Genomic DNA, 23,006 nt, shown 5'->3' on the forward strand with positions numbered 1-23,006 from the left:
AGTCTAAACAGCAAGTCTAAACAGCAAGTCTAAACAGCAAGTCTAAACAGCAAGTGTAAACAGCAAGTGTAAACAGCAAGTCTAAACAGCAAGTGTAAACAGCAAGTGTAAACAGCAAGTGTTAACAGCAAGTGTAAACAGCAAGTCTAAACAGCAAGTCTAAACAGCAAGTGTAAACAGCAAGTCTAAACAGCAAGTGTAAACAGCAAGTCTAAACAGCAAGTGTAAACAGCAAGTGTAAACAGCAAGTCTAAACAGCAAGTGTTAACAGCAAGTGTTAACAGCTAGTCTAAACAGCAAGTGTTAACAGCAAGTCTAAACAGCAAGTCTAAACAGCAAGTCTAAACAGCAAGTGTAAACAGCAAGTCTAAACAGCAAGTGTAAACAGCAAGTGTAAACAGCAAGTCTAAACAGCAAGTGTTAACAGCAAGTATTAACAGCTAGTCTAAACAGCAAGTGTTAACAGCAAGTCTAAACAGCAAGTGTTGATAGCAAGTGTTAACAGCAAGTCTAAACAGCAAGTCTAAACAGCAAGTCTAAACAGCAAGTGTAAACAGCAAGTCTAAACAGCAAGTGTTAACAGCAAGTGTTAACAGCTAGTCTAAACAGCAAGTCTAAACAGCAAGTCTAAACAGCAAGTGTTGATAGCAAGTGTTAACAGCAAGTCTAAACAGCAAGTCTAAACAGCAAGTGTTAACAGCAAGTCTAAACAGCAAGTGTTAACAGCAAGTGTTAACAGCTAGTCTAAACAGCAAGTGTTAACAGCAAGTCTAAACAGCAAGTCTAAACAGCAAGTGTTAACAGCAAGTGTTAACAGCTAGTCTAAACAGCAAGTGTTAACAGCAAGTCTAAACAGCAAGTCTAAACAGCAAGTGTTAACAGCAAGTCTAAACAGCAAGTCTAAACAGCAAGTGTTAACAGCAAGTGTTAACAGCAAGTCTAAACAGCAAGTGTTGATAGCAAGTGTTAACAGCAAGTCTAAACAGCAAGTGTTAACAGCAAGTCTAAACAGCAAGTCTAAACAGCAAGTGTAAACAGCAAGTGTAAACAGCAAGTCTAAACAGCAAGTGTAACCAGCAAGTCTAAACAGCAAGTCTAAACATTTTTAAATGAAAAAAATTTAAAATAAATAATCCTAATCATCAAAAAGGCACCAGTTCACAATAGAATAATCTATATAGCAAGTTTCAACAAGAAATATTTGACAGTTTAGGAGCTCTACTCCGGAAATAAGCACTACCCAAATTTACAACTTGTCATCATGAACAAAAACAAAAATAAATAAAACAAATAATCCCAAATCATCAAAAAGGCACCAGCTCAAAATAGACTAATCAACAAGAAATATTTAATGGTTTCGGAGTTCTGCTCTGGAAAACAAAACGGAATGCAGACGGATGGGCATGCTGATCGTTATATCCTCCTGTTTTTTCAAACCAGGGTTATTACAAGTACCTGTTTAGTGTTGAGGAAAGGTGTTGACTTCAAGGCTGACACTGATCATAAGGATAATTCCTTAAACTGACATCTACCAAGGACTCTGTTTCTGAGTGTCATCTGCCAATACCAGCCAACAGTCACATAAATCACACATAAATAACACACTCACAAATGCTCCTATAAATTATCTTTGAGAAAAACTGAACACCAAATTTCATTCCAACTCTATGAAGTGGTGTAATCTGGGGTCTTTGATAAAGAATTGAATTACCCCGTGAAATGGCTGCCAGTGATGGAAGCTGGAAGTGTTCCCTGGCCTTGACCCTGTGAAGCGGCTGCCAGTGATGGAAGCTGCAAGTGTTCCCTGGCCTTGACCCCGTGAAGCGGCTGACAGTGATGAAAGCTGTAAGTGTTCCCTGGCCTTGACCCCATGAAACGGCTGGCAGTGATGGAAGCTATAAGTGTTCCCTGGCCTTGACCCCGTGAAGCTTCTGCCAGTGATGGAAGCTGTAAGTGTCCCCTGCCTTGACCCCGTGAAACGGCTGCCAGTGATGGAAGCTGTAAGTGTTCCCTGGCCTTGACCCCGTGATGGAAGCTGTATGTGTTCCCTGCCTTGACCCCGTGAAGCGGCTGCCAGTGATGGAAGTTGTAAGTGTTCCCTGGCCTTGACCCCATGAAACGGCTGCCAGTGATGGAAGCTGTAAGTGTTCCCTGGCCTTGACCCCATGAAACGGCTGGCAGTGATGGAAGCTATAAGTGTTCCCTGGCCTTGACCCCGTGAAGCTTCTGCCAGTGATGGAAGCTGTAAGTGTCCCCTGACCTTGACCCCGAGAAGCGGCTGCCAGTGATGGAAGCTGTAAGTGTTCCCTGGCCTTGACCCCGCTAAACGGCTGCCAGTGATGGAAGCTGTAAGTGTTCCCTGCCTTGACCCCAAGAAAGTGGCTGCCATTGATGGAAGCTGTAAGTGTTCCCTGGCCTTGACCCTGTGAAGCGGCTGCCAGTGATGGAAGCTGTAAGTGTTCCCTGGCCTTGACCCTGTGAAACGGCTGCCAGTGGTGGAAGCTGTAAGTGTTCCCTGACCTTGACCCCGAGAAGCGGCTGCCAGTGATGGAAGCTGTAAGTGTTCCCTGGCCTTGACCCCGCTAAACGGCTGGCAGTGATGGAAGCTGTAAGTGTTCCCTGGCCTTGACCCCATGAAACGGCTGCCAGTGATGGAAGCTGTAAGTGTTCCCTGGCCTTGACCTTGTGAAGCGGCTGCCATTGATGGAAGCTGTAAGTGTTGCTGTTAAGTGCTGTAAGAGATTTACTTGGAGAACATCAGCATGGCTGACACAAAACGTTATAACAAAAACAGGACCTCCCTTCAGAAAAAGCATCCACTTAGCTCCCCATGTGTTTCCAACGCCCCATATCAGACACGTGGGCTGGAGGCTGAGAACCCTCTGCCTACTGGCTAAATCTGTACATTAATTTCTGAGGAATCTAAACAAATGTTTTTATATTAAAAGATACCAAAGGAAGTGGTCTATCTGCTCATTAAACAGATCTTTATGTTCTTTTGTGTTTGTTTACTTAAAGTGTCCACCCTGCACATGTTCAGCTTGTATGAAGCTTTGACATTTCATAATTCTTACTTCTAAACTGTAAGAAATTATCTATATTCACCTCTGAATACATATAACACTTTATTTCAAATTACAAGAGTCCTGTGCAGTTCTATATTGGGACCATGATATCTTGGAACTTATTTATCATGAATTTAGGAAAACCATATTCGCTGCAAAAAATATTCCATAGTATTGCTCAGGCATTAGAAACTCACTATGACTAGCCTCCCATCTGCCATGCGGAACACGTTAGGCAGGTAATTGTTCAGAGGGATACAGGTTCCAGTAGACTGTGAGCATGATGAATAAAGTACATGTCCTTAAACTGATATGCGTTGTCCATGACAACACAACTCAGAGGGACGTGTCCATAAACTGACATGAGTTGTCCATGATAACATGAAACAAAGGGACAAGTCCATGGGTCTGTGGGTCACTGTTTTTTTTAAAATACAGTACATAACAGAAATGTTACAATGTTGCTGATAGAGACAGTGGGTCAGTGTTTTACACAATACGGTATATCACAGAAATGTTACAATGTTGCTGAAACAGACAATGGGTCAGTGTTTTACACAATACGGTATATCACAGAAATGTTACAATGTTGCTGATAGAGACAATGGGTCAGTGTTTTACACAATATGGTATATCATAGAAATGTTACAATGTTGCTGATATAGACAATGGGTCAGTGTTTTACACAATACGGTATATCACAGAAATGTCACCAAGTTGCTGATACACACAATGGGTCAGTGTTTTACACAATACGGTATATCACAGAAATGTTACAATGGTGCTGATATAGACAAAGTGTGTGAGAGTAGACACCTTGAGAGTCAGAACGTCTCTCCCACACCTGACTTCAATCAATGCTTGCTCCCTCTAGGCAGACACTTGTCCCAGAGTAAACAAGCTTCTTATGCCTTGTCTGTTGCATGCAATGTGGGATTAACTCACACAAAATGTCACTCAAGCGCTGAAATCAGGGATGCTGAATTGTTTTCAGTGCCAAGAATTCTAACCTGGTATCTGTCCAGTTTAGGGGCGTCTTCATTTTTTGTACTGCCCTAACATGATCTTTTATAAGATGTTTCCAAAAGTTATAAACTGTCTGTTAATAAATTGCTGAAAAACAAAATTCCTTTCTCATTGTTTAGCATTTTAATTTAAGAATCTCATCAATGTCAGATACAAGGGTTTAATGGATAAAAAGAAAACCACCTTGATTACATGTGCATTTCTGAAGCAAAGACAGACTTTCTATGACATGATGGCTTTATCTGAACTTTTTCCTACTCAAGCAATTTTCCGCTATGGAATCAATTCACAAGAATTATCACTTCGTTCTTTACACCCTAAACAGGATTTTGTACTTTTATCATATGGACTTCTAAAACATTTCGCTAAAGTTTATAACCAAAGACTGTACATACAGACATAGATAATGCCTACATGCTGTCAGTTATTGGCACAGCTCATGCCACCTGTTGTCATACTCTGACCGGCCATTGAAGGACATCATATTCACTGCAAAATAACAGATTTATACAACGTCATGGCATTTTAGCAACTTAGTTGAAAAAAGCATTACTTTCTGCATCATCTTCATGAAATATCTCTAAATTTTGATATTGGAAAAACATAACTTTTGATAGGAGAGAGTGAGTGAGTGACTGATTATTTCTTAACACTGCATCAGTGATTTTGTAGCTATTTCTGGCTTTGATAGGCGTAATCCTATCCTGAGAAACAAAATCAATTCAAGCAGGTAATTTACTTCTGGGGCTGCGGGAGCCAGAAACTTCATAGATATTGAAACACTTCAGAAACACATGCTCATGATATTAGAGCCATACAATGAACGTCAATTTTAGCAGAGATTTCTTGAGTACGGAAAGGATTTTGTCGTTTTTATGTATATTCACATTCTTAGGGATATCTAGCTGTTAGGCTGAAAGATTTCCAAACAAGCCCCTGTTCATTGAGATAACACTGGCTTCCTTTAGAACACTGGCCTCATAAATAGATGTCTGACTTGGTCAAGAGATCTTTACACTTTATTGGATACCAATATGTCCCTTTCTGATGGGCCCTATCTTCCCATATAGTCTTGCCCTTCTATACCCATTATTGTCACAGTAGGCGATGGGAGTGATAATCAGATAAGGCAGAACAGAACATGAGAAGCGACGGGCCATGCAACCCACTCTGTCCACTCACACAGATTTATGGAATTACATGGCGGCAACAGAATATAAAATCGACAAAATCCTTTCCATAATTAAAAGAAATCTCTGCTAAAAGCAGAAGCCATTGTACAATTCTGACTCTATCCTGAGCATGTGTTGATGAATCACTGTCAAATAGAAGAAAATGGAGAGGCCCAAGTTGGTTTGTGTTGTGTGGAAATTTATCATTTATTTTCGTAACGGTAAAACATTTGCAGCTTCCAGACAGACCCTAGTCTCCTGTTATTGGTTCAATAAGTCAATGGTCTGAAGTAAGAGAATCAGCAACAGGGCTTCTGTAGAATTATGATGGCAGCCTGCAAGTTATAATTCAAGGACAGACATATACTGGTTTGTAACTTGAGCATTGACCAAAGCTGTCGCAATAACAATGTAGAACAATGACCAAAGCCATCACAGCACATCTGGGCCCACTTGCACAAACCGATCTTAGCGCTAAGATGATCTTAACTCCCATACTTTAACATAGGCTTATGATACTCTTAGCGCTAAGATCGTTTTGTGCAAGTGGGCCCTTTTCTTAATATCTTGTATGACCACCATTATAGTCCAAAACTGACTGGCATCGTTGTCTCATGGAAGCCATCAGATCCTGAATTGTGGCCAGGGGAATGTTCACCCACTCTGCCTGCAGAGCTTGTGCCAACTCTCAGAGGTTCTGTGGTTGTTACTGACTTGCTCGCGGTCGTTGATCCAGTACATCCCATAAATGTTCGATTGGGTTTAAATCTGGAGACCTGGAGAGTCATGGCAGGACCTGGATATTGTGATTCCTGAAAAAATCTGTTGTCAGTCTAACCAAGTGAGTTTAGGAAAATGACATTCCCTTGTTGCATAATCGGAAGGACGTGTGGCTGAAGAATCTCATCCGTATAATGTTGTGCCATTAAATTCCCAAGAACTTGCACCAAGTTCTCCAAGTGTAGGTGAGGGATGCCCTCATAAACACACTACTACTACCAAATCTGTCCACTTCCTGTATGTAATTTTGTGCATAACGGTCCATGCGACACCTGAAAACATGTTGTCTATCATACGCATGGTGAAGCATAAAACGTGACTCATCACTAATCAAATTTTGTCTCCATCTCAGTTAAGGCCATACTCTGTGACCTTGACGCCATTGATGTTGCAGCCATCAAAATGACACCTCGAACTAGTCATCTAGTCAATTAAACGGTTTCTCACTGTCTGGGCTGTTATCCTACGCAATCCTGGAATTGCTGACATTATCCCAGTATTCGTTATGTAGCTGTATGAATCTGTCCTGTGCTCTAGTAGTGATACGTGGTCGACAAGATCTGGTAAGGTCACATGTTGTCCCATGTGTCTGACAATGGTTCCACAGTCTTGTAATGGTGCTTGGTGCTACGTGGAAAAAAATGGCTACAGTGTGTTTCGGCACTAGGCTCTGGCATGGTTGTGGTTTTGCAATTTTGGGACTTTTCAACAAATTTCTGCAGTACCTCATTCTTTCCAAACAAATCAATCTTTATCTATGCAGAAAAAAAATAATTCATTTTTGGTATTAATTTTGTATGCTGGTCGGCTACACTCCGTCAGATATTTACGATGTTACTACTTCTGTGTTTCTTTTTTGCAGAGTATATAATATCAATAAAATTATACAACGGTTCAATGCATCTAAAGTAGTAAACTGTCAATGGATGGAATTCTACTGAAGGTTTGGTCTATGTATGATTGTGGTTCCTCGTATGCTGCATATTTTGTCAATTAAAGAAAAAGGGAACACAGATAGTGATTCTGTTTGTCTGTAGTATTGGGGACAACAAAATGAAGTTTGGTAGTGAGACAGGCAGGGATGACATCTTATCCTTAAAATATTATGGCTAGTAGCACATCACTCATGATATAAGTAGCCCCTGAGAGAGAGGATCTGCACTGATCCAGGGAGAGACGGCACTGATGGGGTTGGGTTTGGGGGGGTACTGATCAAGGAGGGAGACAGCGGAGACAGATCCGGAGGAAGGACATTATCCCCATATCCTTAGCTGCATCTTATTGCCAGCAGTTATATGATAATCATAGTCTACACCTTCAGTCACAAGAACATTTGTACATTTGTCATACTTCTTTGCACTGGCAAAAACGTTCATTTTCATGTTACTTTTGCATGGCACACAATCCTGCTGATGTATTTCTCTCTTGTCTTATGAGTATCTCCCCAGCTGCTCTAGCTTGCCAACTGGCTTAGCTGGGTCGCCTTCTGGATTGTCTAGGTTAGCCTTCTGGATGGAATAGGTCGCCTTCTGGATTGAATAGGTCACCTTCTGGCTTGACTAGGTCGCCTTCTGGATTGACTAGGTTGCCTTCTGGATTGACTAGGTTGCCTTTTGGATTGACTAGGTCACCTTCTGGCTTGACTAGATGGCCTCTGAATTGACTAGGTTGCCTTCTGGATTGACTAGGTTGCCTTCTGGATTGACTAGGTTGCCTTCTGGCTTGACTAGGTTGCCTTCTGGATTGACTAGATCACCTTCAGGATTGACTAGGTCGCCTTCTAGCTTGATTAGGTTGCCTTCTGGATTGACTAGGTCACCTTCAGGATTGATTAGGTTGCCTTCTGGCTTGACTAGGTCACCTTCAGGATTGACTAGGTTGCCTTCTGGCTTGACTAGGTTGCCTTTTGGATTGACTAGGTCGCCTTCTGGATTGATTATGTTGCCTTCTGGCTTGACTAGGTCACCTTCAGGATTGACTAGGTCACCTTCAGGATTGACTTGGTCACCTTCAGGATTGATTAGGTTGCCTTTTGGATTGACTAGGCTGCCTTTTGCTTGACTAGGTCACCTTCAGGATTGGCTAGGTCACCTTCAGGATTGATTAGGTTGTCTTCTGGCTTGACTAGGTTGCCTTCTGTATTGACTAGGTCACCTTCCTGCTTTACAAGGTCACCTTCTGGATTGATTAGGTCATCTTCTGGCTTGACTAAGTCGCCTTCTGTATTGACTAGGTCACCTTCCTGCTTGACAAGGTCACCTTTTGGACTGATTAGGTCATCTTCTGGCTTGACTAGGTTGCCTTCTGTATTGACTAGGTCACCTTCCTGCTTGACAAGGTCACCTTTTGGATGGATTAGGTCATCTTCTGGCTTGATAAAGTTGCCTTCTGGAGTGACTAGGCTGACTTCTGGCTTGACTAGATGGCCTACTGGCTTGACTAGGTTGCCTTCTGGCTTGACTAAGTTGCCTTTTGGATTGACTAGGTTGCCTTCTGGATTGACTAGGTTGCCTTTTGGATTGACTAGGTTGCCTTCTGGATTGACTAGGTTGCCTTCTGGATTGACTAGGTTGCCTTTTGGATTGACTAGGTTGCCTTCTGGATTGACTAGGTTGCCTTCTGGATTGACTAGGTCGTCTTTTGGCTTGACTATGTGGCCTAGAGGCTTGACTAGGTTGCCTTTTGGAGTGACTAGGTTGTCCTCTGGATTGATTAGGTAGACTTTGGCTTGACTAGGTTGCCTTTTGGCTTGACTAGGTTGCCTTCTGGCTTGACTAGATGGCCTACTGGATAGACTAGGTTGCCTTCTGGATTGACTAGATGGCCTTCTGGATAGACTAGGTTGCCTTCTGACTTGACTAGATGGCCTTTTGGATAGACTAGGTTGCCTTTTGGCTTGACTAGGTTGCCTTCTGGATTGACTAGGTTGCCTTTTGGATTGACTAGGTTGCCTTCTGGATTGACTAGGTTGCCTTCTGGATTGACTAGGTCGTCTTTTGGCTTGACTATGTGGCCTAGAGGCTTGACTAGGTTGCCTTCTGGATTGACTAGGTTGCCTTCTGGATTGACTAGGTTGCCTTCTGGATTGACTAGGTTGCCTTCTGGATTGACTAGGTTGCCTTCTGGATTGACTAGGTTGCCTTTTGGATTGACTAGGTTGTCTTTTGGCTTGACTATGTGGCCTAGAGGCTTGACTAGGTCATGTGGCTTGACTATATCACCTTCTGGCTTGACTAGGTCATGTGGCTTGACTATATCACCTTCTGGCTCGACTAGGTCACCTTCTGGAGTGACTTGGTCGTCTTCTTGTTTCTCTAGGTCACCATGTAATGTCCATGACAGGGACACATCGCCAAGAATATATGCTTGTTTCGCAATATTGGTTCAGTTATAGAGATATCTGTGGGATTTCCTCAGTTGATATGAAATTTCTGTGGTCAAGACATCGCTGAGACTGCACTATGGCCTCTCAGTTACAGTGATAATGTATGAATGATCATTCAGTCACAAGTTGTTTTGAATATGTATGTGGCGAGACTCGACCAGAACCTGTATAGTTAGAGAGGTTAAAAAGGGATAGATGTGTAAATTGTAAAGGTTTTTCAAGACAAGGCCATAGTTTAGTGTGAGCTTGAAAGCATGGATAATAATTGACAGGGTACACAGCAGACCGCCACATGTTACAAAATGTTGGGAATATTGAAATACTGATATGTATACAATAATGGTATGTTTTCGAGGAGTAGACATGACCATGCTTTACTTGTAAATTTTGTCAAACAACACTCCTTCCACATGGCTACCTTACCCAGAAACACAAGTCAAACATTCAACAGGGTGAGACACTCCATTTAGTAAAACATTTAACAAGGTGAGACACTCCATCTAATAAAACATTCAACAAGGTGAGACACTCCATTTAGTAAAACATTCAACAAGGTGAGACACTCCATCTAGTAAAACAAGTAAAACATTCAACAAAGTGGAACACAGCACCTTCAAACACAAGTAAAACATTCAACCTATTGGACACACTGTACCCAGAAATACAAGTAAAATATTCATCCCAGTGGGACAATGTACCTAGAAACATTCTTAAACTGTACAAAAAAATGTTGTACAATATTGAGGCAGTCTTCCATACCTATCTGTCAACCTTGTCATTGTCAAAATGTAATTACACTCTTATCACTGAACAACACTCACACTCTTCTTCAGTAGCATAACGAGTTTTAATTTCAGAAAACTTTCATGCTTTCGATTTAATGCAATTCCAATTATAACCTTCACTGTAGATATAATAGAATGTAATTTCACTTCAGTTATAAAAAATTTCAGCATCTAGGGAGATAAAGAGGTTTCCAATACAATCAATGACATTGGATCTGTCTGTGATCAGGCTGGAACACATACATACCTTCAAATCAATAATTAAAAAATCATAAAAACTAGTGTTTAAAATTACACATATAATTGGAAACAACTTTCTAACATTGGAATCAATTTTGATCGTACAGAAAGATGCCTGACCCTCCAGCTCCTGGGCGAGTTAAAGGGCCACCTGTTACTGCAGGCAGTCTACTCCATGTCCGTAGCCAACCCCTGCTTGTCAATATCACCCAAGCGTTGTCCATAACACTCGGCATCTGTGAACTGCTACGTTTATTTATGGGAAAAGCTGTGGGTGATTGCAGAAAATTGCCACACAAATAAAGGGCAGCATTTGAAACCAGAAGTTCTGTCTGTGAATAGGAAGAAGTCTGTGATATAATTGGTTCCATTCGAAGTTTAGAATGTTATTTTACATTTGATACGGGCTGTATCTCCCGTGAGGACTCCTGCTGGAGTTGTACAATTAAGTGGAGGACACACGGTTGCCGGTGGATGCATCTGGGCCTATCAAGCAGTAAGTAATCACCCCGACATGCACTCAGTCAGAGCGTTTCTACCCTATTGACCACCACTTCTGCAGGTTCTTGTTTACTTGAGAGATAATTAATCATGGAGCTCATTGCTCTTTGCTCTTAGTGGGAAAAACAGCATTCCAGAATTGACCAGATAACAAGTAAAAGAGGCAATTAGCAAAGGATACCAAGTGAGAGAAATTGACACCAAAAAAATATTTTAAAAAACAAGAGACATTTCATGAAAACCTGTATTGTCATAAGGAAGAGAATTTATGGATGTCAACTTTTTATTAAGAGGAACAAATTTTGGAGTATATACTTACTCCTACTCCTTACTCAGGGGAAGCAGTAATAAAGAAGTTGACATCCATAAATTCTCTTCCTTATGAGTATCACTTCTAAATGCCTTTCAAAGACTATATTCTCATATTCATTTTTTTCAATATTCATAAAATATATTGAAAAGGTTATCCTAAGTAAACCCATGCATCAGATCAGGGTACTGACGACTACAGGGATATTCTTATAATAGCACTGTAATAGAAAGTATCACAACCGTTTTGTTTAGACTCAGAGAGACACAGGAATCATTGACATTATCTTTTTTCATAGTTTTTTTTGCTATTTGGTGTTAACTAACCAACTTATATTTGGAAAGTGAAGTCTCTCAATCAGTGTTTTTGTTTCCACTTGTGAAATGGACACAGTTCAACAACACTTCATAAACTGTATATTCAGTAACACAGCTCTTCTGTGCTGTCAAAACGAGTGAAAGTTTGTTGTATACCAGTCTGAATATAGACGATACAACTCCCATTCATGTGGGTTTTCAAACTCCCATAACATGTTCCACCGAACAGTTATTAAACAAACTATATCACTGTGCCATTGCTGCTGAAGTTCCCCCAGAAAATGCCAGTCGGGAACGATACGCTCACCTTTTTGTGAACACCTGGTATCATTACTATTTGATAGTGATTCATAAACACCTGGTATCATCACTATTTGATAGTGATTCATAAACACCTGGTATCATCACTATTTGATAGTAATTCATAAACACCTGGTGTCATCACTATCTGATAGTGATTCATAAACACCTGGTATCATCACTATTTGATAGTCATTCATAAACACCTGGTATCATCACTATTTGATAGTCATTCATAAACACATGGTGTCATCACTATTTGATAGTCATTCATAAACACCTGGTATCATCAATATTTGATAGTCATTCATAAACACATGGTGTCATCACTATTTGATAGTGATTCATAAACACATGGTGTCATCACTATTTGATAGTGATTCATAAACACCTGGTGTCATCACTATTTTAAAGCGATACATAAACACCTGGTGTCATCACTATGTGATAGTGATTCATAAACACCTGGTATCATCACTATTTGATAGTGATTCATAAACACCTGGTATCATCACTACTTGATAGTGATTCATAAACACCTGGTATCATCACTACTTGATAGTGATTCATAAACACATGCTCATGGTATCATCACTATTTGATAGTGATTCATAAACACCTGGTGTCATCAATATTTGATAGTAATTCATCAACACCTGGTGTCATCACTACTTGATAGTCATTCATAAACACATGCTCATGATACAGCTAGAATCGTACAACAGACTCTTGTATTGGCAGAGATTTCTTATTGTTATGGAAATGGTTGTGTTGCTTTTATTTACTGCTGATAAAAGACACAATCAAGTAAAAATACTGAGAAAGATGAATTGTTTGATAGGCATTACTAAGAAGTTGGGGGATTACAAAGTAGACACAATTTATGGATAACAACTTCTTTAATACTGTAAAGGCAACATTTCGGTATGGATACTCATACCGTTGTCAAATACTCAAGTACTCATGGTATCTCACTCATGTATGCAATTGTTGTCACTGTTAATCCTCTACCCACTATATATATTCCGTACAATGTTCCTCATTCAGTCTTGCTTGACAAAGGTATATTTAGGATCTATACTGAAATGTCAACTTTACAGTATTAAAGAAGTTGTTATCCATAAATTGTGTCTACTTTGACTGAGAAAGATGTTATGTTTATATTTGCATACTAGCCATAGGCGAAACATATAGATTAAACCGTGGGACAACTGCCAGAAGTAATCTTTTAATGATTGCCATGGAAACGAAACTATGGATGGAGATTATTTAAACATGAGTGAAATCCTCCATCTGAAGTATCAGGTGCAATACTCTCAATGGTTCAAAGAAGCAGAGTGAACATATAACAAAGCATAAGTTTACAGGTGCAGCATAGATCAATACCAATCACCAAAATAGCTTTTTCAATATGGTTGCCAAGTAAACAAAAAAATACTTCACATGGAGACCTTGAGAAGAAAGCACTCTTGAGAGCACAAATCCATATTTTTAACTTTACTTCATTTTCAGTCTTAAAGAGAGCTCTTTTAAACGTTTCTTTAACTACCTTTCTTCATTCAAAAATGAAAGAAATATTTCTTCACTATCTGATCTCTTAAAAAGACATCAGCCACTTCATGAGTGTGCAACAGCTGCATATAACATCCCTCAATCCATCAAGCATATCTGGAGTAGGAATTAAAACATGAAGTGTTGCAAGAACGCCTACAACAGATCTCCTGCTGATTGCCTATTGTGGGATAGGACCTGAACTGACAATACATATAACTACCATCCATACCAAGTTTCAAGTTCCTGAATTTGTTTAGATAAGAATGAGTAGCCAATTTTGATGTCTCCAACAAGGCGGAGCTGCTTAAGACATCGGCACCCAATGCCATCAAGAGGATCTGGAGAGGAAGCATTATCGGAAAAAAATTTAAGCAATATTGTGTGTATAGCTACCAATGGCGAAGTAATAGTTTCAAATGTAATGTGAATTCAGTAACTATCGTCGTAACAGCGGTTTGCATTGGAATCACCACGCAGACGCTATTGGAACCGAAAGCGTCGGTATACAAGCACATTCAGTATTAGCCGTTAAATTCTGCATTTCGCTGAACTACAACAAAACTCACTGTTGTCACAGCGTTCAGCATGTGAAACAAGGCTGACAGTAGCGGAGAAGAGATATGAGGAAGTGTTTTAATAAACCCTTGTTTCCAAAGATTGTAATTCTTATTAAGAATTAATTTGCATTATCGATGTATTTTGATGGAGTCGAATGGAGAGCGTATCTGTCATAGAGCCAGATAAATGAAGTCATCCATAATTTTATTCACTGATTACGTCTTAGAGATAGATCTAACATTTGCCCAAAAACTGTTGATATAACAGGGCTAATAAAAAAATTCAGTCAATGTCAACACTAGGCATTTCGTCTGTGGCTGATGGCACTTAAACAATAATATTAATTTATATGTATTTTTTTAACATATACCATTTAATACTAGATCAGGATGGATGTGTTTTGGCTGCCACAGAATTACCCAGATTGCTGGGATCAGGTGGGCGGATGGGCGAGATGTCAGACTTCTTCAATGTGTCCGGAGACCCTTCGTGACTACAGCCCATTTATTTGCAATAACTGGTACAAAAAAGCACATCTCCTACTTCAGATAACAGATTCTGATGCATATGAATGCAGGTTGCTCAATGCCATGGATTTTATGCTTTATAGTCAAGGCTTTGAGTCAGACCAACCAAAAGAAATGACATCTCTTGTCACTTATTAGTTTATTGCTGCCATTTCTTGCATGTTTTTCAGGATGAGTCATTGTCAAGTAACTACGATAGGCTTTTGATGGATACAGAGGAAGTTATTTCGCTGCATTTGCCAAAGTTCCCATACTGACCGATGTCGAATCCGAAAGTGTTTCTCTTTGTTTGCATAGTAAATGCATTCGGTTCCAATGCAGAAGCTATGCCACCAAAAAGCCTTACCTTAAACCTATTGAACACTTCTTATTCAAATAGATAGGAGGGCCTGATTATGCACTGCAGACACGTTGCGGCCAGTTAGGCTAGCGAAACCAAAGAACCAGTCTCTATCGTTTAGGGGCGGTCGGGGAGTCTAGTGGTTAAAGTGTTCGCTCGTCATGCCGAAAACCCGGGTTCGATTCCCGACATGGGTACAATGTGTGAAGCCCATTTCTGGTGTCCCCCGCTGTGATATTGCTGGAATATTGCTAAAAGCGGTGTAAAACCATACTCACTCACTCACTCTATCGTTTAGAAACAAATTTAAGAAACAGGAGCTCACGTGGTACAGGCTGACTAAAGTGAGTGGGTGGGTGAGTGAGTGAGTGAGTGAGTGAGTGAGTGAGTGAGTCAGGTATAACACTGCTTTGAACATTATTTCAGTAACATGCATGTAAGTCTGTGTCAGCTAGATGTGGGAGGAGCACCAGAAGTGATGCAGGCCTTGGGTGTTTTGCTTTTGTGAAACTCTACCACTAGACCACGGAGGGGGTCCGAATCTAGGTCTACAGTGTACTGTCATAGAGCCTTCCATTTCAAATAACACTATGAAAAGTACTTTATCCTGGAAAAATGGACTGATATCAATGTGAAAATATAATTTGTTACAGGGTTATTCTACGTACCTTCATTTCATAACGAAAAGTAATAGTTACTGATGTGAATCGTAGTTGCCATTTTTGTTTACAAATTGATGCGTAAGTATCACGTGATTTTCATATGTGTTTTCATTGGCTTCGTGCATACAACTTGTCGCATGAAAATAGAGCATCTCCTATTTCGTACAACTCATGTCCAACAAGTTGCATACGTTAAAAGTTGCCTGTTCACATGATGCATTGTGTTGCATGCAACAAATTGTATACAATTAGTTGTACTGTGTGAATGCCTTTTAGTCGTCTGAGCCACCAGGGACAATCAAAGCAAGATATACATACTGACTTTTCACATAGGTGCAAGAAGAATTCAGAAAAGTGTTGCTGTAACTCAGTATTGAAACACACTCGTCAACTGGTTGTGTAACACCTGGGCAGACACGGCATCAGTGTAAACAGACAGGAGTTCCCATGGCGGCAATTTCGAAGTTTTGTTTGTGTTTAACAAGTTTCTGAAGCCAATAGTTACCCCATTATTGTCACAAGTTTCAGCTCTATGGCTGGTCAGAGTTCAAAACTTCAACATGAAAGACTTGGAGAGCATGTTAAACTTCTCACAAATCAAAATACCTGGTTTTCTTAATTTCAAGCTGAAGCTTATGAGAGCTGGGTTGTTATTAGTTTTGTTAATGTGTTGCCACCAGAACACACACGACTAATGCGTTTGAAACCCGTCAGTGCAAAAAAATCTTTGAGTCTACTGGTATAAACTGATAATTTTTCAGTGTCAGCATATGACTATAGTCGGAATCATACAAAAGTCTCTGGGGATTCTTGATGATTATGGAAAGATTCTATTGCTTTATCTAATATTATAATAAAGTTTTACCAGATGTCTCTCAAATCACAGACTATGTTTAGAAACATACTTGGACCATACATTTTTAACCTTGTCCTCATGACAATTACCACCACTCAGACCATTAAAACATTCATTGTGAATAGATTTCTTTTATATATGAGTACATATAATAAATCTAAGCTTGTTTGAACAAAAAAAAAAGAATTAATGAAAAAGTGATTGTTGGTGAAACTAGCAGGATTCCATCAGACAAAATAATTGTTCAAAATTGGATAAACAATTAAGCAGGATGTCTGCATCAAACTTCCATGTACAGATTCACCCGTATCATGATACAAATCAAGTAAAGAGATTCTAACTTCTCACACCCCGTGGCCGTGATGATGAACTTGCAGTTATTCCGACAAACCCAATACAAGGAGTTATGAGGGAGACTCTTAAATAAACCTTACAAGAGAATTTAATAACAGGGCACATTCATCAACTCTTCAAAGCATACCATGATATAGTTAAAAACTCCTCTGTCTCCAAGTGGTGGTGTCAGTAATGAGAATGCAAACAGCCAGCATCATCAGTGAGTGAGAGAGGGGAGTCAATAATCTATGTTTACATGTGCAGTTGGTAGCGGAAACAACAAGACGAGGGTGAAGCAGAAGAGGAACCTTTTACCAAGAGGAGTGAAGCAGGAGGGACGGCTTCTACCGGCACTTGCTCGTATCATTGATTGCATGGCTGGAAGGTCCGCCCTGGCCCATGTATTAGTGTAGTTACAGCACTCCAAGCAAGGTGCCCCATGGGTGTGGATTAATAAACGTCACTGACAAGGTCTTATTGAAAACTCGGGCAAAGATCAAGTGTGGCACCTTTTTCAGATCAGAAAAAAATTCTAAATCAGATACTTGAATTTTCTGTGAAAAAAGAAAAAGTTTTTGTGAGGAGTGCTTGTGTTTTGTGTTTGCTGCACTGTTTGGTTGTGAGATACCAGTGCTACTCAAGACAGACATGAAGAAGCGGATAGGCATGTAATTTGCTGTGGTGGCCTGCTAGGACTACAGGCAATAATTACCTCTGATGATACACAAGTCGGCCTGCTTAGGAAACACACACAATTCCATGTTCTCTCCTTCATGGAAATCAGATTTCTAGGGATCAGAGACAATTTTCTTCTAATTTTGTGCCTCAAGAGATACCAGCACTGATGAACTGTTCAGGTAAGGGATTTTTCTGATACATTAATAGCTGTTTCTAACTCAATTATCCTCTTAAATATTTAGCCTTATGATAAAGTATGATTTGTGGTCATACTTATTCAAAGTGCAAACTATTTTTATGACAGATCTAAAAGCATAATAAATATCATTTGCAAATATAACGTTTTGTCAAAGAAAGTCTTCATGTGTATTCCAAAAGATCGCAAGGACATCATGTTTTTAATCGTAAACATTAAAATACCCAATGAATATTAGTTAAAAATTTGTCTTGACATTTTAGTAACACTATTCATTGGTTTACCCTTTAGGATAAACACATATCACAAACACGTCAAATATTCTTTATTTTGAAACATTTTTAAAGACTTACGTAATCCAAAAGATGAACTTTTAATATTGTTATGTCAATAAGAAATAGACCCTTACAACATGCGTAATATCCATTAGAAAGTGAAAGTGTACACTTATAGTGTAATGCATATTCCTGGTTCTTGTCCTTGAATTACAATACACGAAGCTAAAACACCATCATTTCCTATGCATATTGATGGCACAGGGTGTTTTTCTACTGATACTTCATGAAAATATATCCAAAATACATATATGGATATGAATAAACACAAGTCAGGAACATGTGGCATTGTGGAATTTGCAACATATGGCTCTACTTGCTGTCAAAGCAAGAAGACAAAGATTTATGGTACATAAACACCTACAGGGGGCAGGGTACAAAGCATGAACATGACTAGTCATAATGAAAAGTTATAAACATTGACATACACAATGGTATACAAATATTATGAAGGTCTAGAGAGGAGATGCAGATGTTCTCTGAATGAACATTTTGTAAATAAAATAGGAGATAATTTTTGTAGAAGGCGCTGGTGGATCTAGAAGTATTTTAAGTGATATTGGGTGCACAGCCAAGGCGGGTGATAATCTAAGTTCAAGTCTCTGGTCTTTGTAGAGAGGGCATTGCAACAGGAAGTGTTCCTCATTTTCAGAAGGTACATATTCTTTCTGCTGCTGCTACGCTGCATTGTGTCCAATCTGGCCTAGCTATAGCAATGGTACCAGGCAGGACAAACAGGAGCTGCTGTGGTGACACTGGAAGAATACTTAATCCTTGTGGATCTTGTGTTAAGTTTCATCATCAGTTTGCACTCTTCACATATAGGTTGAGAGGGAGAAATAAATGATGGGTACCAAGTAGGGTGGGTACCCCAGGTAGGGTGGGTACCCAAGGTAGGATAGGATGAGAAGGTAATGTGACTGTTAACGTTCTAGCGCTGCACAGGCAGCTTGTTTGTATACTCCTCAGGGAGCTGAGAAAGAAAATCGAGTGCACACTGATCCATTGACTGGGCTAATAATAATGTAGCACTAAGCCCCTGTCGTGTGGAAATATACCTAAATATAAATGGCATTAATAGGATCCTGGAACACATAAGGGACACAACTTTGCACAGCAAATTGCAGCATCTAAGATAAGGTGAAAATGAGGCAATGATAGTTCTTTTAGTTATTCCATTTCAACTGATGTTGATTGTGTATTTGTTTGTTTGTTTGTTTGCTGTTTAATGCCGCACTCAGCAATATTCCAGCGTTTTGACAGCTGGCTGTTAATAATTGAGTAATTGATAACTAGTAACTAACAGATACATGTAATTGACGAACAGTGATCAAACGGTAATTGATAACTAGTATCTAACAGGTAATTGACAAACTGTGATCAAATGGTAAATGATAACTAGTAACTAAACGGTAATTGACAAACAGTGATCAACAGGAAATACACTAAGATTGATTAACAGGAAATACACTAAGATTGATTAACAGGAAATACACTAAGATTGATCAACAGGAAATACACTAAGATTGATTAACAGGTAACTGTTGTCCAACTTACTCCTGATTCCTTGACGTTTGATTCTCAGAGCCAACTATGAGGAAGAAAGAGGACATGTTAGCAATGATCTCCTCCAAACTTGGAATCTATAACTTGGCACATTCTAAACAAAAGTAATCCTCAACCATACATGTTTTCATGATGTTTTCTAAAAGATCAATTGGAGACGTTTTTCATGACATTTTACTAACATCTCTTTAATAATATCAATGGGAGACATTTTTCATGACATTTTACTGAAAGCTCTTTAAGATCAATGTCAGAGGTTTTTCATAATGTTTTAGTGAACATTTCTCAAAAATCAATATAATATATGTTCAAGACATTTCATAAAAATCTCTTCAAGATCAATGTGTGATGTTTTTATGATGTTTTATTTTAAAATCTCTCAAAGATCAATGTGAGACAATTTTGTGACATTTTTCTGAAATCTCTCACAGATCAATGGCAGATGTTTTCAGGATGGGTCTTTTTTCATCTCTTAAAGATCAATGCAAGACCTTGTTATGATGTTTTATTAAAATACTTTCAAAGATCAATGTGAGACATTTTCATAAGTTGTTTTTTTCAAATTTCTCACAAATCAATGAGAGATGTTTTCACAAGGTTTTATTAAAAATCTCTCAGGGATCAACGCAAGACGTTTTCATGACATTGTATAAAGTTTCATAAAAATGATCAATGAGAGAAAGAAGATTGTATTTCATCTGCTGTCATAATAGGAGTGCTTCTACACACACAAGGTACTCCCACGGGGCTCCATCAATTCTTTTGTTTCTCAATGTTGGTTTTGAATCAATAATTACAATGTCGTTTTTCAAACAACAGGCCCAAACAATTTTACTTCTATTTTTACAAAATGTCGGGATGCATAAAGCCCAGTCTAAAAGAGACAAAGTGTCAAAGTTGTCAATGAAGAAATAATTTAACAGAAATAATAATAACAAACAAGTAAAACTGATACCATTAGGATTGACGTTACATAAAGTGTTCTATGATCTTTGACCTATCTATTTCACAAAGGATTTGATCTAAAAGTTAAAACACCCAACAAGTTGAAAGAGGTATATTTACAATCAAACACAGTGTTTTGTCATGGTATTTTTATAAGGGCACAATAATTTATAAAACGAGAAAATAATTTGACCTACCCTAAGTAGTGAGTGAGTGAGTGAGTATGGTTTTATACCGCTTTTAGCAATATTCCAGCAATATCACGGCGGAGGACACCAGAAATGGGCTTCACACATTGTACCAGTGTCGGGATTCGAACCCGGGTCTTCGGCGTGACAAGCGAACGCTTTAACCACTAGGCTACCCGACCGCCCCCCTACCCTAAGTAAGTTCATTCATCCTCAATACATATAGAAATGCCACTGCGTGGTGCATGGGGGCTTCACACACCAGCTTAGCAGGATGGGAACCGGTGGAGGCAAAACATTTCTTATCTTGAACTCAGAGAGACCAAAGGGAGAAGTGAGATAAGCTGAGATAAGCGTTAAAGCAGAAGGATTCCTACAGACATGTACTCTACAGAGGCTGGTCTTTAAATGTAAACAGAACTGGTTGTGTGGTCAGCAGAAACACCTACACTGCACAGAATCTTCAGAGCAAGACATGCATGGGAGTACTGGGGACCCTAGCCTTGCTCCAAGGCTGTACTGAAAGAAAAGTCCATATGGATGTGTTGTAATTCTATTCTCCTAATAGGCAAGTCTAGATATGTGGACAGTAAGGACTGCAGTCTCTTATAGGGACAACTTGTTCTTATTATTCACATAATCTAGAAATTATGATCTAAACTAATAATTATTGCCATAGAGACTTGTGCAAGTCTATCGGGGCCCATTCTGGCTGAAATATCCATGGGCAAACATGCACACAGCAAGACGGACATGGGGTAGTAGATCTCCACAGCAAGACAGATGTGGGGTTCTGGATCTGCACAGCAAGACAGATGTGGGATACCGGATCTCCACAGCAAGACAGACGTGGGATACCGGATCTCTACAGCAAGACAGATGTGGGATACTGGATCTCCACAGCAAGACAGACGTGGAGTACTGGATCTTCACAGCAAGACAGATGTGGGATACTGGATCTCCACAGCAAGACAGACGTGGGATACCGGATCTCTACAGCAAGACAGATGTGGGATACTGGATCTCCACAGCAAGACAGACGTGGAGTACTGGATCTTCACAGCAAGACAGATGTGGGATACCGGATCTCCACAGCAAGACAGACGTGGGATACTGGATCTCCAGAGCAAGACAGATGTGGGATACTGGATCTCCACAGCAAGACAGACGTGGAGTACTGGATCTCCACAGCAAGACAGATGTGGAGTACTGGATCTCCACAGCAAGACAGATGTGGAGTACTGGATCTCCAGAGCAAGACAGATGTGGGATACCGGATCTCTACAGCAAGACAGACATGGGATACTGGATCTCCACAGCAAGACAGATGTGGGGTACTGGATCTCCACAGCAAGACAGGGGACTGGGGACCCATTCCCTGGTAATCTTTATGGGGGTCTAGCACCAGGATCCCTCTGACTGGGATGTTCATGTTATAGCTCCTACCTAAGATCAACAAACAATGAATGAAAGATGTCAACAGGTTGCCCAGACGCACTGTGATAGCCACAACCCTGCAGCAGGGAGTCAGGGAGAACACCAACCATTTAACCTGCTGCCTTCTGGGAGGAAATGTGTTTCCAGATGGGAGGTCATACCCATCATTCCTCACCCTGTCTGACTGGAGATCAATGAGGCAACGCATCTAACTATGGAAAGATATTTCATTGAATTGCCTGGATAGCAAGGGGAAATATGTTACAGATATTCACTATTGAGATTGACACAGAACAACAACATATACAAGTAGCAACTGTGGTAACAAACCAGCATTACTCACACGTGTGATCTATATACACACCGCCAAAGGAAACACTAACCATAGAAGCATAGAGAGACGTTTGTTAGATAAGGAGAGATGTTTCCAGTGTGTACCACTTACTGCCCAAACTAACAATCAGTCAACTGTTACCACAGAGTGTCTTCATTCTTATCATGATTTCCAAACTTTACATGCTTATGGCGCATCTCGAGTCATGGATCTATGACGTCATGTGATGTGGTCATGAGCATCAGTTTACACAACATAACAGTATGTTCATTTGTGCAGCAAACCAATCTAATGTCTCATAAATATGAGTAATTCTTCAAATTCTAACCAACATGTATTGTAGTCATGTTTCTTTTTGTCGGTGAGTATATATCCTGCCCTCTTCACATGTGTAATCTATATATATCCTACCTATCGCTGTCCTCTTCACATTCAACAAGTGGGTTGGATTTTACACTGAACATAATTACAGTTATATCATGGAGAGGGGGCCCGTGTGCCTTGTGCGGTTTGCCCCAATTATCTGTCTAGGTTTGTAAGCACCATACCCCTGCTTGTGGGTTGACTAAAGTGGTAAAGTCCTGAGGCCGTGATATAATTGGAACACTGTCAA

General features: G+C 39.8%; 1 protein-coding gene across 1 annotated transcript; it reads right to left on the bottom strand.

The window, feature by feature from the left end:
* Nucleotides 1–8,084: 8,084 nt before the first annotated feature.
* On the bottom strand, nt 8,085–14,497 carry LOC139444481 (SUMO-interacting motif-containing protein 1-like). The gene is made up of 3 exons (XM_071225444.1): nt 14,413–14,497; nt 8,890–9,357; nt 8,085–8,746 (listed from the first exon to the last, which is right to left on the bottom strand). The coding sequence occupies exons 1-3, from the start codon at nt 14,495–14,497 to the stop codon at nt 8,085–8,087; spliced, it is 1,215 nt and encodes a 404-aa protein (XP_071081545.1).
* Between the last annotated feature and the right edge of the window lie 8,509 nt (nt 14,498–23,006).

Source organism: Haliotis cracherodii, unplaced genomic scaffold, assembly GCF_022045235.1.
Source record: "Haliotis cracherodii isolate W230 unplaced genomic scaffold, xgHalCrac1.p SCAF_10, whole genome shotgun sequence".
In the NCBI taxonomy this organism is placed as follows: domain Eukaryota; kingdom Metazoa; phylum Mollusca; class Gastropoda; order Lepetellida; family Haliotidae; genus Haliotis; species Haliotis cracherodii.